Source organism: Quercus robur, chromosome 5 (genome assembly GCF_932294415.1).
Source record: "Quercus robur chromosome 5, dhQueRobu3.1, whole genome shotgun sequence".
NCBI lineage: Eukaryota > Viridiplantae > Streptophyta > Magnoliopsida > Fagales > Fagaceae > Quercus > Quercus robur.
Window position 1 is genome coordinate 17,368,954 of NC_065538.1, and position 15,590 is coordinate 17,384,543.

The 15,590-nt window shown below is 34.9% G+C and overlaps 1 protein-coding gene across 1 annotated transcript; it reads left to right on the forward strand.

The window, feature by feature from the left end:
* The first annotated feature begins 14,561 nt into the window (after nucleotides 1-14,561).
* Nucleotides 14,562-15,175, forward strand: LOC126727913 (probable LRR receptor-like serine/threonine-protein kinase At1g05700). The gene is made up of 2 exons (XM_050433809.1): nucleotides 14,562-14,586; nucleotides 14,796-15,175. Exons 1-2 carry the CDS (start codon nucleotides 14,562-14,564, stop codon nucleotides 15,173-15,175), a joined length of 405 nt encoding a protein of 134 aa, XP_050289766.1.
* The last annotated feature ends 415 nt before the right edge of the window (nucleotides 15,176-15,590 follow it).

The following is a 15,590-nucleotide window of genomic DNA, read 5'->3' on the forward strand; positions in this document are numbered from 1 at the left end:
ACAAGTACAATCACACAAATGAATATGGCATTCATTGAACATAAACTTGTGTGTTGTGTGTGGATATCAACAATGAGATAGTCCTTCGTCTAATGCGAAGCGTCAATGATTAATTCAACCAAGGCATACACAATTAGCACTAGATCATGTGACCCATCTCAATTATAGAAATATGTATATATGACCTCCCACACAACTTGATAACATAACTTGGAGCTTATCATTTGACTCCACTTTCAATCATAACATTTGATCTTTTTGATCTTTTGAGGCAATTATCTCTCATTGTGAGAGAGATATATAACATTTCTCTCTGAAGAACAGGCCTTTGGCCTTTTTTGAATGAACATTCACTTTTAATATAAGGTCGCTTACCCTTTTTCCTAGTCAAATACTAGAATGTGCGACAGGCTTTTGCAGCTCAATATCTCTTTTCATTTGGAGATTTACATTTGGTGAGCTCTTTTTAGCAAAAAAAATAAAAAAGTGGGAAGATATATAGACACAAGTCTATGCATGTCTCAAGATCAACATAACCATTCACTAATCATTCATGACAAGTTTGAAGATCTATTTACACCAATCACATAGAATTCAAGATTTTTCCCACAGTGATATAAGTGCATGAAAATAAGCAATGCTCGAAAATGCACAAAGCCATTAGCACAAAGGTACAAGGCAAAACAAGTTTTGAGACAATACTCAACAAGGTCAATCAAGCTTTTTGATTTTCTAATTTTTATGTGATTTTTGGATTTTTGACACAAGAAACAAAAATGATTGAACAAACATAAAAAGAAGCAACAGTATTCACAAATGAACAAACAAACAAGAAACATGGTGCACAAAAAACTAATCAGAAAGGTGTGTGCCCCAACATAGACAGATTTATCATATTATAAATATGTGAAGCACACAACACACAAGAGAGTCAAGGAATTGTACCAACACCAATGGTCTTACGGAGTGATTCAAACCGTGGACCATCGAGAGGCTTGGTGAAGATATCCGCCTTTTGATTGTCGGTGTGTATGAACTCAAGACACACAACTCTTTCCTCTACCAAATCCCGAATGAAATGGTAACGTATCTCTATGTGTTTGGATTTTGAATGCTGAACAGGATTCTTGGAAAGATTGATGGCACTGGTGTTGTCACAGAAGACACACATCGTTTCTTGAGGAATTCCATAGTCATGAAGTAATTTCTTCATCCAAAGAAGTTGAGTGCAGCAACTTCCAGCAGCGATGTATTCTGCTTCTGTAGTAGATAGAGACACTGAATTCTGCTTCTTGCTCATCCACGAAACAAGATTGTTACCAAGATAAAAACAGCCGCCTGAAGTGCTTTTCCGATCGTCTACACTGCCAGCCCAGTCAGCATCTGAATACCCAGCAAGACAAGCATTTGAGTCTTTTGAATACCACAGACCATAGTTTGCAGTACCATTCACATATCCAATGATTCGTTTAGCAGCAGTCAGATGAGATTCCTTCGGATTAGCTTGGTACCTGGCACAAACGCCCACACTAAAAGCAATGTCCGGTCTACTGGCTGTAAGGTAGAGCAAACTTCCTATGATGCTTCTATACAATGTGGGACTTACTTCAACTCCCGACGAATCCACATTCAGTTTAGTGGAAGAGCTCATGGGAGTGGAGGCATGTTTTTTGGAGTCTAGTCCAAACTTCTTGACAATGTTTCTGGCATACTTCTCTTGAGATACAAATATACCCTCCTTCTGTTGTTTGACTTGAAGACCCAAGAAGAATGTGAGCTCCCCCACCATGCTCATCTCAAACTCCTTCTTCATCTCCTCAGAAAATTCAGTAGCACGATCTTCGATAGTTGCCCCAAACACTATGTCATCAACATAGACTTGTGCCACAAGGAGATAATCTTCATCATTTTTGACAAACAGAGTTCGATCGGCATACCCTCTCTTGAAACCTCTATCTAGAAGATAATGTGTAAGACGATCGTACCAGGCTCTAGGCGCTTGTTTTAAACCATAAAGTGCTTTCTTCAATCTTAATACATGATCTGGGAAATGAGGATCCTCAAATCCTTTTGGTTGCTCAACAAATACTTCTTCATTTAGATACCCATTCAGAAAAGCGCACTTAACATCCATTTGATAAAGCTTGAAATTCAAAGTGCACGCAATGGACATGAGGATTCGAATGGATTCGAGTCTTGCCACCGGAGCAAATGATTCATCAAAATCCACTCCTTCTACTTGTGTGTATCCTTGAGCCACTAACCGAGACTTGTTTCGAATTATCTCTCCATCTTCATCAGTTTTGTTTTTAAAAATCCACTTTGTGCCTATAACATGAACGTTCTCAGGCCGTGGAGCAAGTTCCCACACATCATTCCTCACAAACTGATTCAGCTCTTCATGCATTGACTCAACCCAATTCTCATCTTGAAGAGCCTCTTCAACCCTTTTTGGTTCAAACTGTGCAAGATAACAGTGATATGTTACATGATTGGCTAGCAGAATATTTCCTTTCCTAAGGCGAAGACCGTCGTCAAGTGATCCTATGATATTACTTTCCGGATGATTCTTGACAACTCTTGAAGATGGCCTTTTTGAAGTGGAAACTTCATCACTACGAGAGATAGGAGGATGAACTTCTGGAGGAGTAAGAGGACTTGAAGTTCTAGACATCGATCTCGTTTCCATTCTTGAGTTGATGGGAGTCGATTCTACTTCTAGTATAGGTTCTTCACCTTCTATATCCAAAGCTTCTACCTCAACATTAGGCTCTTCGGTGCTCGGCCCTTCTACATCATCAATCATTTCCACCTTAGGTAAGGCATCATCAATCTTGACATTTATGGATTCCATCACAGCCTTTGTTCTCTTGTTAAACACTCTATACGCTCGACTTGTAGTAGAGTAGCCAAGAAAAATGCCCTCATCACTTCTTGCATCAAACTTCCCAAGATTTTCTCGATCATTTAAGATATAGCATTTACTTCCAAAAAACCCGGAAATACTTCACTTTAGGCTTCTTCCCATTCCATATCTCATATGCAGTCTTCTTTGTACCAACTCGAAAGAAAATCCTATTTCCAATGTGACACGAGGTGTTGACAGCTTCTCCCCAAAATTTTTGAGGTATTTGCTTGTTAAGCAACATGACTCTCGCCATCTCCTGAATCACACGATTTTTTCTCTCTACCACTCCATTTTGTTGTGGAGTTTTGGGAGCTGAAAACTCTCTTTTAATTCCATTCTTCTCACAGAAGGACTCGAATCTTGCATTCTCAAATTCCCTTCCATGATCACTTCTAACTTTGGCTATCGGTATCCCCTTTTCGTTTTGTAGTTTCTTGCACAGAATCTCCAACCTCTCACAAGCTTCTGATTTTTCTCTAAGGAATTCAACCCAAGTGTATCTTGAGTAGTCATCCACAATGACCATAATGTATCTCTTCCCCCCTAGGCTTTCAGTTCTGGTGGGCCCCATCAGATCAACATGAAGTAACTCCAAGCACCGAGAGGTGGCTATCACATTTACCTTGTGATGACTTGCCTTAGTTTGCTTCCCCATTTGACATGCACCACAAACGGTCTTCTTCACTTTTCCAAACTTTGGAAGTCCCTCGACTGCTTCAAGTTTGGAGACTTTTGCTACTTGTTTGAAGTTGGCATGCCCAAATCTGTGATGCCACAGCTCCAACATATCCACCCGAGCACTTCTACACGATATTGGTGCCGTGGGAACTATTCCATAACAATTATCTGTAGTCCGATTTCCTTCCAAAACCTGAATCCCCTCTTCATTGATGATCAAACATCCTTTCTTAGAAAATTGTACCAGGAAATCGTCATCACAAATTTGAGTGATGCTCAGCAAATTCGCCTTCAGCCCTTTTATGAACAGCACATCTTTCAACAGAGGCAAACCGGGTATCTCAATGGTTCCTTTGCCTAGGACTTGAGCATGGCTTCCATCACCAAAGGTCACATAGTCACCGACCTTTTCTTTGAGTGACTTAAACAGTGACTTATCCCCTGTCATATGGCGAGAACACCCACTGTCAAGATACCACAAACATGCATTAAACACCTTCAATGAGGTATGCACAAATAGGTTCACATGTGACAGACATTCTTGACCTTCAAACACACACTCATCATCAGTTTTCATGCTTCTTTTAGACTGATTTTTCATTTTCAGATTCTCAATCATCTCACACAACATTCTATTCTTTCTTTTATATTTCTTAATCAATGATTTAGACTCAGATATGCTACTGTGTAAGACAAGATTATGATTTTCAAGATATTCTAGCATGTGAACAATAACTCTAGCATGTTTCTTAGTTTTTAATAACTCTACAAGATCATCAGTAAGACACCTTTCAGACATATGCATAGTGTCATTTTCACAAACACTTAAGCTACAATTCAGCATGGTATAATCCAAAACAACAATCACAACACAGGGGTCTAGGATCACACTTAGGTAATAAAACCACAACAAGTGTACCCGCTCTGATACCAATTGAAAGTTCAAAAACGTGTACAAAACACCTTTGAACGTTTAGACCCCCAAAATACAACTTAACCAAATCAAGCAATATGTCAAACAACTGGTGTGCGGAAACTTAACACATGCTATAATATGAAATTGGTTAAACAACTATCTAAGCCATAACAAAATAAAACCACAGCAGATAAAATAAAGGCAAAGATAGAGAGGAAGGAAGATGCAAACACAAAGACAACACCCGATGTGTTATCGAAGAGGAAACCGAAGTCCTCGGCGAAAAACCTCTCCGCTGCCCTCCAAGCTTCTTGCTCCAACGAGGTTGCGCCGAACCTTTTTCTTTTCTAGCTTCCTGGATTCCGCTACTAGACCGTAGCATCAACCAATGAAGATTGGCTCCTTCCTAACTGCTTCCCAGAACTCCAAACAACTGTCTCACAGAGATGATAATGGTGAGAACCAGGTTTGGTATAAAGCCTCTCAAGGATTTGACAATGGAGAGGAAGAGAGTAAGGGAATTTGAAGAGACTCTAAGGTATAGATTGTGGGTGAAGCAATCTGGTTTTTCTTTAGGGTTTCTCTCTCAAAATTCTCTCTGGAAGCTCTCTTTCAATCGTGGGTTAAAGGGGTATTTATACTGGAGTGTGAGAGGAATGTGAAACGTCAGGTTTTACAAAACAGGGGTGTCTCGCGGCTTGACCTCGCGGCTTGACCAAGTCGCAAGATCCAGTCGCGAGTTAACCGTATGGCCAGTTGTCCTGTTTTGTCCTGTAGTGCTCCAGCTAGCATGACTGTTCATCTTCCAGCATGCTTGGCACGTGTGTAGCTTCTGGCGGCTTGCAGCCGCGAGTCACCCGCGAGTCCCAGCCGCGAGTCTCTGTTTTCTTGCACACTCTTGAGCAATCTTCACTCTATCTCACTCACTACCCTTACAACAAACCCACCTAAATACAGGGTAACTAAATGCTGAATTACAAGCAAATTTGGCACGGAATAAAGCCAATTAGATGGTTGAATAAATTCAACCTTACAGAATCTTTTGTACCTTCCTGAGCTAAAGATAAATTATATCAACAATTTCCTGCATCTCATATTTGCTTCATCTTCATTTTTCCTATATTTTTACAATGGAACTTTGTCTTCCACAGAATATTCATCTTCAATGGCATGGCTAGAATTTTTTCCATTGCATATGAAGATAATTATTGTGTCCTTACCATTTTATGATCTATTACACCACTCAGGATTATCATCTATCTGTTATATCTTCTCAAACTTATTTGTTAAGAACAGTGAACTCACCATTGTTACTATTGAATTATCTAAAAGAAAAGGAAAAAAATGTTTCTAGTTACCTTGTTCATGTTCACCACCCTGATGCATTTCATAAATTTTTTTCAGTATTTTAAGTTTCTAGTTACCTTGTTCATATTCATCAACTACAAAAGCACTTGAATGCCTACTCATATAAATAATATATAAAGTTGTTCCAGTTTCATCCAGAAGATGAATATGATCTCTCTCTCTCTCTCTCTCTTCTTCTTCTTCTTCTTCTTCTTCTTCTCTTTCTTTCTGTTTTTTTTTTTTTTTTTTCAGGTATCCAAATGATGCCTATGATCCCATTTGGAACCCTATCCTATTTAATTGGATCCCAGTTGCCACAGACGCAACCATTTACAGTCAGAGCAGTGACAATCCTTATAATTTTCCAGAATTAGTATTGAGGACTGCTGCCAAAACACAGAACTCAAGCATTCCCTTGAGCTTATACTGGAGTCCACTGGATTCTCTTTTAAAATGCTATGTTTGCTTTCACTTTGTTGAGATTGAGAAGCTTGAAGCTGGAAAGCAGAGGGAATTGAAAATTAATTTGAATGGCAACCGCTAGCTGACAGAATCTGTTAAACTGGATTATATAAAACCACAAACCGTAGTCCAAAATGATCCGCCAATTAGTGGAGAGCGGGTTCACTTTTCAATATCTGCAGCGGAGGGAACTACGCTTCCTCCAATCCTCAATGCTGTTGAGATTTTTGTTTTGAAAGAGCTCCCAAATAAACCGACTGCCATAGATGATGGTATTTTTTCTTCTCTTTTCTATCTTCCTTGCAAGGATTATGCTCAGGTTGCTGCTAACTTATATGAATAAGAGATACTTTAACTGCTGATACAATACAACTTTAGAATATTGGTGATGGTCCTTTCAATAACTAGGAAGAGGGAGCCTTTCCTAAATGGAACTTGCTAAGCATAGGAAGGCTTGATATATAGCTTTGCTCCATCAAGAAGAGTTTTCCATATGAACCTTTGTTTGTTGCCAAAATAGAAAATGAAAATTTAAAGTGTAGCAGTTTAAGTCGAGAAATCCTTGTTATACAACTTTTATCAGAGCCACCACACTTTAAGGCCATATCAATATTTTTTCATCTATCAATGAAATCTGACATAGAATAGGGTCATACAAGTTCGTTAATTTACTGCAAAAGAAATCTTCTAATTATTTCACAGATTTGATGAAACAGCATGGTATCATGACTTGCATTGTTGCTGGCCACCATAGAATTTGCAACTGTTGGTAGTTCACTTTGAACATCATATATGCTAAAATCTGGCAATTCATCATCATAGCAAAGGCATATATGTTCAACCTTCTGCAAATGTTGGATCTAACTGTCACTTTTCATCTTTCTACATGATTTTGTATAACAAATTCACCTGACTTTCATTCCCACTTTCTTTTTGAATAAAAAAATTATAGTTGAAGCTATCACAGACATCAAGAAACTTTACAATGTGACTAGAAACTGGCAAGGCGATCCATGTGTCCCAAGTGATTACTTATGGGACGGTTTGAACTGCAGTAATGACAATCATCCAAGGATTATCTTACTGTAAGTGCACTACCAAAACATCAAAAATTTTGTTGACTGGTGCTGTGATATTTCAATCAATACATCATCTTATAGGAAACTCCACCTTAACTTGGAGGATCACATAAAATGGACCCTGATATTAACTGATATGAAAATATGATGCATTATTTTAGTATATTTGACAATGGAACAAACTCCTTGCATGTGCAGTAAAAAAAATGATCTGTCATGCCTTCTGATATTTGATTGAATTTATGTCATTTTTTTTTGGAATATTCAAACACAGCACCTCTCCAAAATGAGAAAAATCTTGTTTGAAATGTAAATTATCTTTCAAACAATGGCAACAACTCTTCCTTCTTTCTTAATGACAAGCAGGAACTTAAGTTCAAGCAATTTGACAGGGGAGATTGCAGCGTCGTTCTCCAATCTCAAGGCAATGCAGTCCTTGTGAGTCTTAATTTGAATTATGATTGATGTTTAACATTCAGTTACTAAAAATTAGTCCTAGTTAGACACCAGCAGGTGAAGCAACTCATCTGCTAGGTTGAGATTACCAATCAGCAGATGGATGATGGATCACTTAATTACCGAAGGTGTCAATGCTTGGAGAGTATTTTTTTGGGATTTAATGCTATGAATTTTTAATTGAAAAATGTGATATGCAAGTCTTGCGGTTTCATATCAAGTTTTCAAAAAGATAAAAAAATAAAATTGACCACAACCAAACGTTTTTCGTCAAACAAACGCGTAAACAATATGACCACAACCAAACAAACGGGCTCAAAATTTCATTGATGTATATGTCGTGTTGACTGTTGACTTACCCGAAAGGGTTAAAAAGTCTTTTTCTTAAGTCCACACCCAAAGGCTTGTTCACGGAACTTGCCTACATTTCATTTTAGCCAATGACCTAAATCATGTACAGGTAACATTTTAAAAGACCCTTATTGTGTGAGGGTTGGCTTTGATTTTGGTCTACCTACTTTATTTGGAGTACTCTTCAAAAGTTAACCTTCAAATTTTTTAGGTAGATTATATCAGTCTGCCGTGCCTTACACGAGGGATTGACCAAATTAAACTTTAAATAACATTCATCTAAATAGAAAGAAAAGCTTGATTTATAATTGGATAATAATTTTCTTTTGGACAAAGTTAGTTAGGAGGAAAGTTCCTTCGACCTACTACGATGATTTAAAAAATTATTCACTTGTACTTATATGACATGTTTAACAGTGATATGACTTGTTTAAATAATATAAATACACATAGATGACTTTATGTAACACTACGCAATGTGTTTGGAGGAAAAATTGGTTCAATTTCTTTTGTGTGTTGTTAACAGTCATGGTTGCTCTACTTGCTAAGGTTATGGATATTAAGGAGGTGTTTGATAGAGTAATTTGAGTAATATTATTTGTATTTTTTTGAAATACATGTTGGTGAAAATATGTGTGGAAATGTGTGCAATATTGTTTAAAATGTGAAAATGTGAGTTTGAGTAGGCCTACCAAATTCGCCCTAAATGTTGAGTTACAAGTTGGAATACACTTTTACAAAAGGAAAAAGCAAAAAACCTAAAAAATGCACAACCCCCCCCCCCCCCCCCCAAAAAAAAATGGTTTCTTGTTAAAACATAAAAACCCTTTGAAGTTTTAAACAAAACCCATGTAATATTATTTTATGTTTACCGTTAAACATCCATTTAAATAAATGATGAATTGCTCATATGATAACACATGTCTATATTTAGAGTTATATTTTCACAGGAAACAATACCACATGGGGGCTTTGTGTTACACTAATTAAATCCCTAAGGGGTTCAATATTATACAATTAGCAGTTTACACCCAAAAAAAAAAAAAAAAAATCATGGTAGGATTTGGTGTTATCCTTAAAAACTCAAGGGTTGGGTTTTGTGTTTTACAGGAAAACCATGAGAGGGTTTTGTGTATTTTTCACCCAAAAAAAAAAAAAGAACTACTATCAATACAAAGCGAATCCTCTAAATTTTTAGGGTAATTCCACCATGGGATACCCAAAAATTGTCCATTATTCCATCCATATTCAAATGACTTTTTGATTAAATTTTACCAAGTTATCAACATGTAAATAGAATGACATTCTCTATTTTGGTATTTATTTAAACTATGATGATATAGGAAAATTTAATTTACTTGTTTGAAAATGAATGTATAAGATTTTATAAGTCCCACAGTAAAGCTACCCTAAAATTTTTAGATCTTAATCCCTTCTTAATGATTCACAATTGGACATGCTCTATAGTAAATATAAACAATTGAAGGTGGTTTTTTTTTCCTTAATATTTAAAAAAAAATAAAGGGAAAAATTAATTTTAACCCTATACTTTAAAAAGTAACAAATTAACTTCAATCCATTTTAATAGAATGACATTGTCTTTGAGTTTAATATAGACTAAAGGTTTAATTTATTGCTTTTTGAAATTTCAAAGTTTAATAAGATTTAATTCGTTACGTCATTAAATTAACATAGATAAGGAATCAATGTTGTGTCATGTGGCTATAGGTAAGGTTTTCTGCCATAAGTTTCAGTTAACTTAATTGGTAAGATCTTTTATTTTCAAATAATGAATCTTACTTTAAATTCCTCTACATAAAAATTTTTTTAAAAATAATAATAAAAAAAGAAGAAGAAAATACCCTTACTAATTTCTTAACCTAGTGGTAAGGAGCAATCATCATGAAATGAGTCACAAGTTTCAATTCCACTCACCTCACCTACAATAACAAGAATAAATTAAATGAAAATTTTATTTAATAATGGAAAAAGTTTTTTCTCCACACACCTATTATGTAGTGATTTATAAGATCATTCATGTGCTCAACTCACTAAATCACATGACTATTTAAATAGGTTATATGACTAAAAGTAAACTAAGATATTCTTTTGAGTCACCACGCGGTGAGTTGAAAGGGAAACTCTATCCTCTAATAGTAGTGATAACTTCTTTTTCTTTTTTGAGAAAGACTAGTAGTGATAACTTATAACAGAGAATGAGTCAAATTTGGCTTCTCTAACAGTGAGGCATGTGGGGCTCATATATGTAAAAGACTAGTAGTGATAACTTATAACAGAGAATGAGTCAAATTTGGCTTCTCTAACAGTGAGGCATGTGGGGCTCATATATGTAAAAGACTAGTAGTGATAACTTATAACAGAGAATGAGTCAAATTTGGCTTCTCTAACACAGTGAGGCATGTGGGGCTCATATATGTCAATGCAGTCTTATTTTACATTTACTACTCACTCTTCTAAGTAAACGAGAGCAAGTCATTTGCTAGTTCCATATATATATGCCTCGCACTCTCGTACGTCTTAATATAACAAATACTAGCATGAACAAAAGTTTGCTGCGAAAGACCAAAATGAATAGCGCATCAAATCTAAAAGCGCGGCTCCTCTTTGTTTTAGCCATAACTTTTCTTGGCAACTCAAGACTAGCTGCAGGAAATAATCAGAACGCTGGAAGAAAACTTGATGAAATTCCCGGTAAGTACTTCTTCGAATTTTGGTCAACCAACATTTCTCTCTTCTTCTTCTTCTTTGGTGCTTGCCAAGTTGTTGTGCATATATGCATGTTTTCTTGTACTCGATCTTAGTCTCTTACAATGGAGCGGGTAATTCATGTGTTGTAGAGTAGTTTGCTGTGCTAGCTTTCATAGTTAATACAGCCTTCTTCTCTTTTTACTCGACCTTTGTTCTTTTTAGAAACTGTATTCCTATGATCAAAATTAGTCCACTTCTTTTTTTTTGTTCGTTCTCTTTTTACTCGAGCATTGTTCCCTCTTAACCTCAAGTTGACTTAAAAGTCTCAAGCATAAATGACTCCGCTTGTCTTTTTGCCTTTTTTTTTTTTTTTTTTTTAATACAAAATCAAGTAAGAGAATGTAACCGTGTTTGCGAATATTACCAATAGATTTGGACGTGAGTGTTAATTAAATACTTGAATTTTTTAACTGGTTTATGACAAGCCGTACGTATTCTGTTTGTGACTTTTGTTTTTAAGTCTACGATATTAACTTTAATAAGGATGTCAAGCAATGGAACTTATAATTCACATATTTTTTTAATGATCTAGATAAAACTTTTAAAAAGTTTTCTTCAAATAAAAGACTACCAAGTCATACATACATACATACATATATATATATATATATAGAGAGAGAGAGAGAGAGAGGTTGAGTTCAAGTTATATTTGGTATAATTCTGAACAGTGTTACATCACCCAATAACTTGTTATTGAATTTATATTTTAGAAATTTTAACATTAGATTACATGTTCTATATGTTTTTATTATGCATGTCAATTTTCATACTAATCGAATGTTATTTACCATTTCATTCATAAACACATTTTTTATGTATTATTTTCAATTACAAAAACATAAATTTAAACAATTGATTAATAACATGACTATTAATATTTGATTACTTTGAAATTTTGTAAGTATGAAAAATATACGAAAATAATGTAATCCAACAATAAATTTGTTAAAATTGTCATCCTATTAAAAAATAATGAGTAGTGTAACGTTGCTTAGATTTATATATATATATATATATATATATAATTCGATAAAGGGTTTGACTTACCTCTAATACTTTCTTAATTGGAATCTCCTTTTGTTTTAATGAGAAACTATCATCACATCACCCAATAACTAAATAAAATGTGAAGATTAAAACTAACAATCACTTGCCAATGTATATTTAAAATAATATGAGATGTCTAGTTAAAAAAAGTTAAGCCAAACTCTTCAATAAATTTGGGGGGGGGGGGGGGGGGAATTGGAATCTTGAATTTTTTCTTAAAAACAACAAGAGGTGCAAGTGAATAATACTACAGCTATAAACTATTTTACAACATTTTTACAAACTATTGACGTAACAAATTCTTACTAGTTATAATTTGGGCTCATTGCTAACATCACATTTTTTCTTAACAATAATTATTTGGAAAATATTAAAACTATATTAGCAATTTGTAAAAATATTGTAAAATAAATTTTGTGTCTATAGCATTATTACTCGGCGCAAGTTGAGCTAGATTGGTGCCTTTTCATACTTTTTTAATAAAGCTAAATCCACACAATCACACTCCCTAATCAAAATAGTTTTTCATAGGAAAAAAAAAGACAACAAACAAAAGACAAAAGGAATTTCCGCCATGACGCCATCTAAAAACTTCCTGACCAGAGCAAAGAAGTTGCACATTCGAGTCTAGGATACAATACAAAGACCAAGACCATGTTTTTAGTTCTCGCCCAATTAAACTCTCACCACCTCTTCCTCTTCTTCTTAATTTTTTCAAAGGCTCACGATTCTTCCAATCTCTCTCCATTTCTTTGACTAGAGTTTGAGATTTTTTCTTATTTTTCGATCAAAGTTTTTGTATAGGTTTATGTGTACAAAATTTTCTGGCATCTTCAAGTTTAGTTTTGGCGAGGATTTATTTTGAATACAGAATTTTCTTTTAGTTCTTCTGGAGAAGCGTTATAGTGGGTTACGATTTCCTGATATTGGGCTGTCCACATGGGTACCTATTGAGCCCAAGCATATGGCCCAATTCCAAGAATGGCTTGTTACTATATTTTTATTTCAATTTCATGAATTCATTGTAAAAATTGGGAGAACAGGATTTTATCCATTTTAGTTAAAATAGAGAGAATTCATTTTATCGTTAAGATTTTATTTCTTAGAATTGATTGTAAGTAAAGTACCATGCAATTAAAATTCATCTAGCTGGGCTCCAAGCCCATTGCCGATTGGTCAACACACTCTAGATGCCACCAATCCAGCCGAAGGATGATGTTGTTAGTACCATCTCCTACTTCAAACTTAAAGAATTGCCTAGCCTCATTCCTTTATTTGAGCAAAGTTCTCCTACTCTAAGTTTTGTTGTGGAATTTTAACATTCCAAACACTTTACCCTTCAAAAGAACCACATGGACCAATGCAACCCAAAGAGAAACAACTTTAGCCAAAAGGTTCCAAATGTGTTTCATAACAGCAACCCTGTTCCATTCTCCAACCCTTCTTAGTACCAATTCACCTCCCTTTTTTGGAGTACACAATTGCTTCCAAGAGACTTTCTATAGTTGGCACATACATGCTCTTTTTAAAGTTTTTTTTTTTTTTTTTGGAGAATTTAATGGATGCCCCAAGTATTGGTTTATGAAGTATTTTTAGAAATTTTTTATAGGAAAATAAAAATATAATTGATTTTTTAACAGTTTTTTATATTTTTCATAAAAGTGATATAATTTTTTTTAAAATTGTCCATTAACAAATACCCTAAGGATACTCATTAACTAGACTTTAAAAAAAAAAATGTGATAAAGCTTTTTTTCCCTAAAAATACCCTAAGGATACTCATTAACTAGACTTTAAAAAAAAATTGTGATAAAGCTTTTTTTTCCTAGGAAGACGCATACTTATTATTGTACTTGACTATCAAAGTAAATGTTTCCGATATTTGTAAGAAACCTTGTCAAGACAAACCTTTCTGTTCAAGATACTGCACAATCAATCTTGTAATGTTTTTCCATATTGTAATGTTTTTTGTCTAATGAAAAAGCATTGCAATTTCCAAAATGTTCTGAATAGCAAATTTTTTCAAACATGTTTCCATGTTCAGAACTATTTTTAAAGTCATCTAGGATATCTTAATGTTATTATTTGGCATGCATACAACGACCCCTATGCACAGCATTGTGCAGTTAAGATTGATCCCAGAGGTTCATTCACTTATTTTTTGTTTCTTTTCATTAGTATAGCTGCCCATGTGCACGTTCAATTCACCATTTTTTTTTCTTGGTCCCTATTGCCTCAGCATTTTAATGTTTCTCAAGCTTTAATACAACTTGTCTGTTCAATTGAATGTCTCTTTGACTAGAGAGTCACTATGTTCCTTAATCAGTGTAAATTTGTTAAACATAACGAGGCGGTTTAGGAAGTTGTTCTATCAAATGAATAATTAATTCCTATTCACTTGTGTAATAGGCTGGTAGCTTTTAATTAGTAAACACTAAACACTACAATTTTGGTATAAAAAAAAGGTTAACATCTGAATAATCTGAAATTTTAAACAAACCAAAGCCAACGTTTTGGCTTTCACATACATATACAGTTTTGTCTTAGCATGGGGTTCACAAGGCCACAAAAAGGTAGGTGTTGCAAACTTGCAACAACTTTGACTCGCCCAAGCTTGGAGCTTATGCTATTTGAAAATTTGTGTCTTAGGAATTTTGGTGCCAAACTTATTTTATCACTGAAAAACATAGGGTGTTTTGAAACTCATTGGTACATTATTTGAGAAGACCATATTGATTGCTTATGTATAATTAATTTATTCTTTCTTTTTCAAAATTTCAAGGTTTCATTAGCATTGATTGTGGCAGCAATGAAGATTACATTGATGAGCGAACCAAAATCCGTTACATATCGGATAAAGAATTGATAGACACCGGCATAGTTAAGACGGTATCCCCTGATTCATCTACAAATCTTCAACAAAATGCTAAGAACTTGAGAAGTTTTCCCCAAGGAACAAGGAATTGTTACACCCTGAGACCAGAGCAAGGTAAAAACAATAATTATTTGATCAGGGCAAGATTCTTTTATGGGAATTACGATGGTAAAAACCAAACACCAGTATTCGACCTACATCTTGGGGTTAATGAATGGAAAACAGTGAAATTAACAAATGCTGGTCCAAATCGTATTGTTCATAGTGACATTATTCATGTTCCCTAGACGGATTACATAGACGTATGTCTAATAAACACGGGCCATGGGGTACCCTTCATTTCATCATTGGAACTACGGCTTTTGGACAATTCCATTTATCCAACTCAGGGAAGGGCACTGACAAAAATAAGGGGATATGACGTTGGCAGGAACCGTTCTGACTTTAAGGTCAGGTGAGTCTTTTATACCTTCCTAAGGTAAAAAATAAATTAGTTCAACAATTTCCTGGATCTCATATTTGCTTCATCTTCATTTTTCTTTTCCTTTTGCAACAGAAGTTTTTTCTATCACTGAATATTCATCTTCAATAACGTGGTGGCTATAACTCATTCTATTGCATATCATGAAGAATACTTCAGATGTTAAGAATGTTAAGGGAAAAAACCTCCAGAGATAGAACTCCCATACAAGATACAACTTA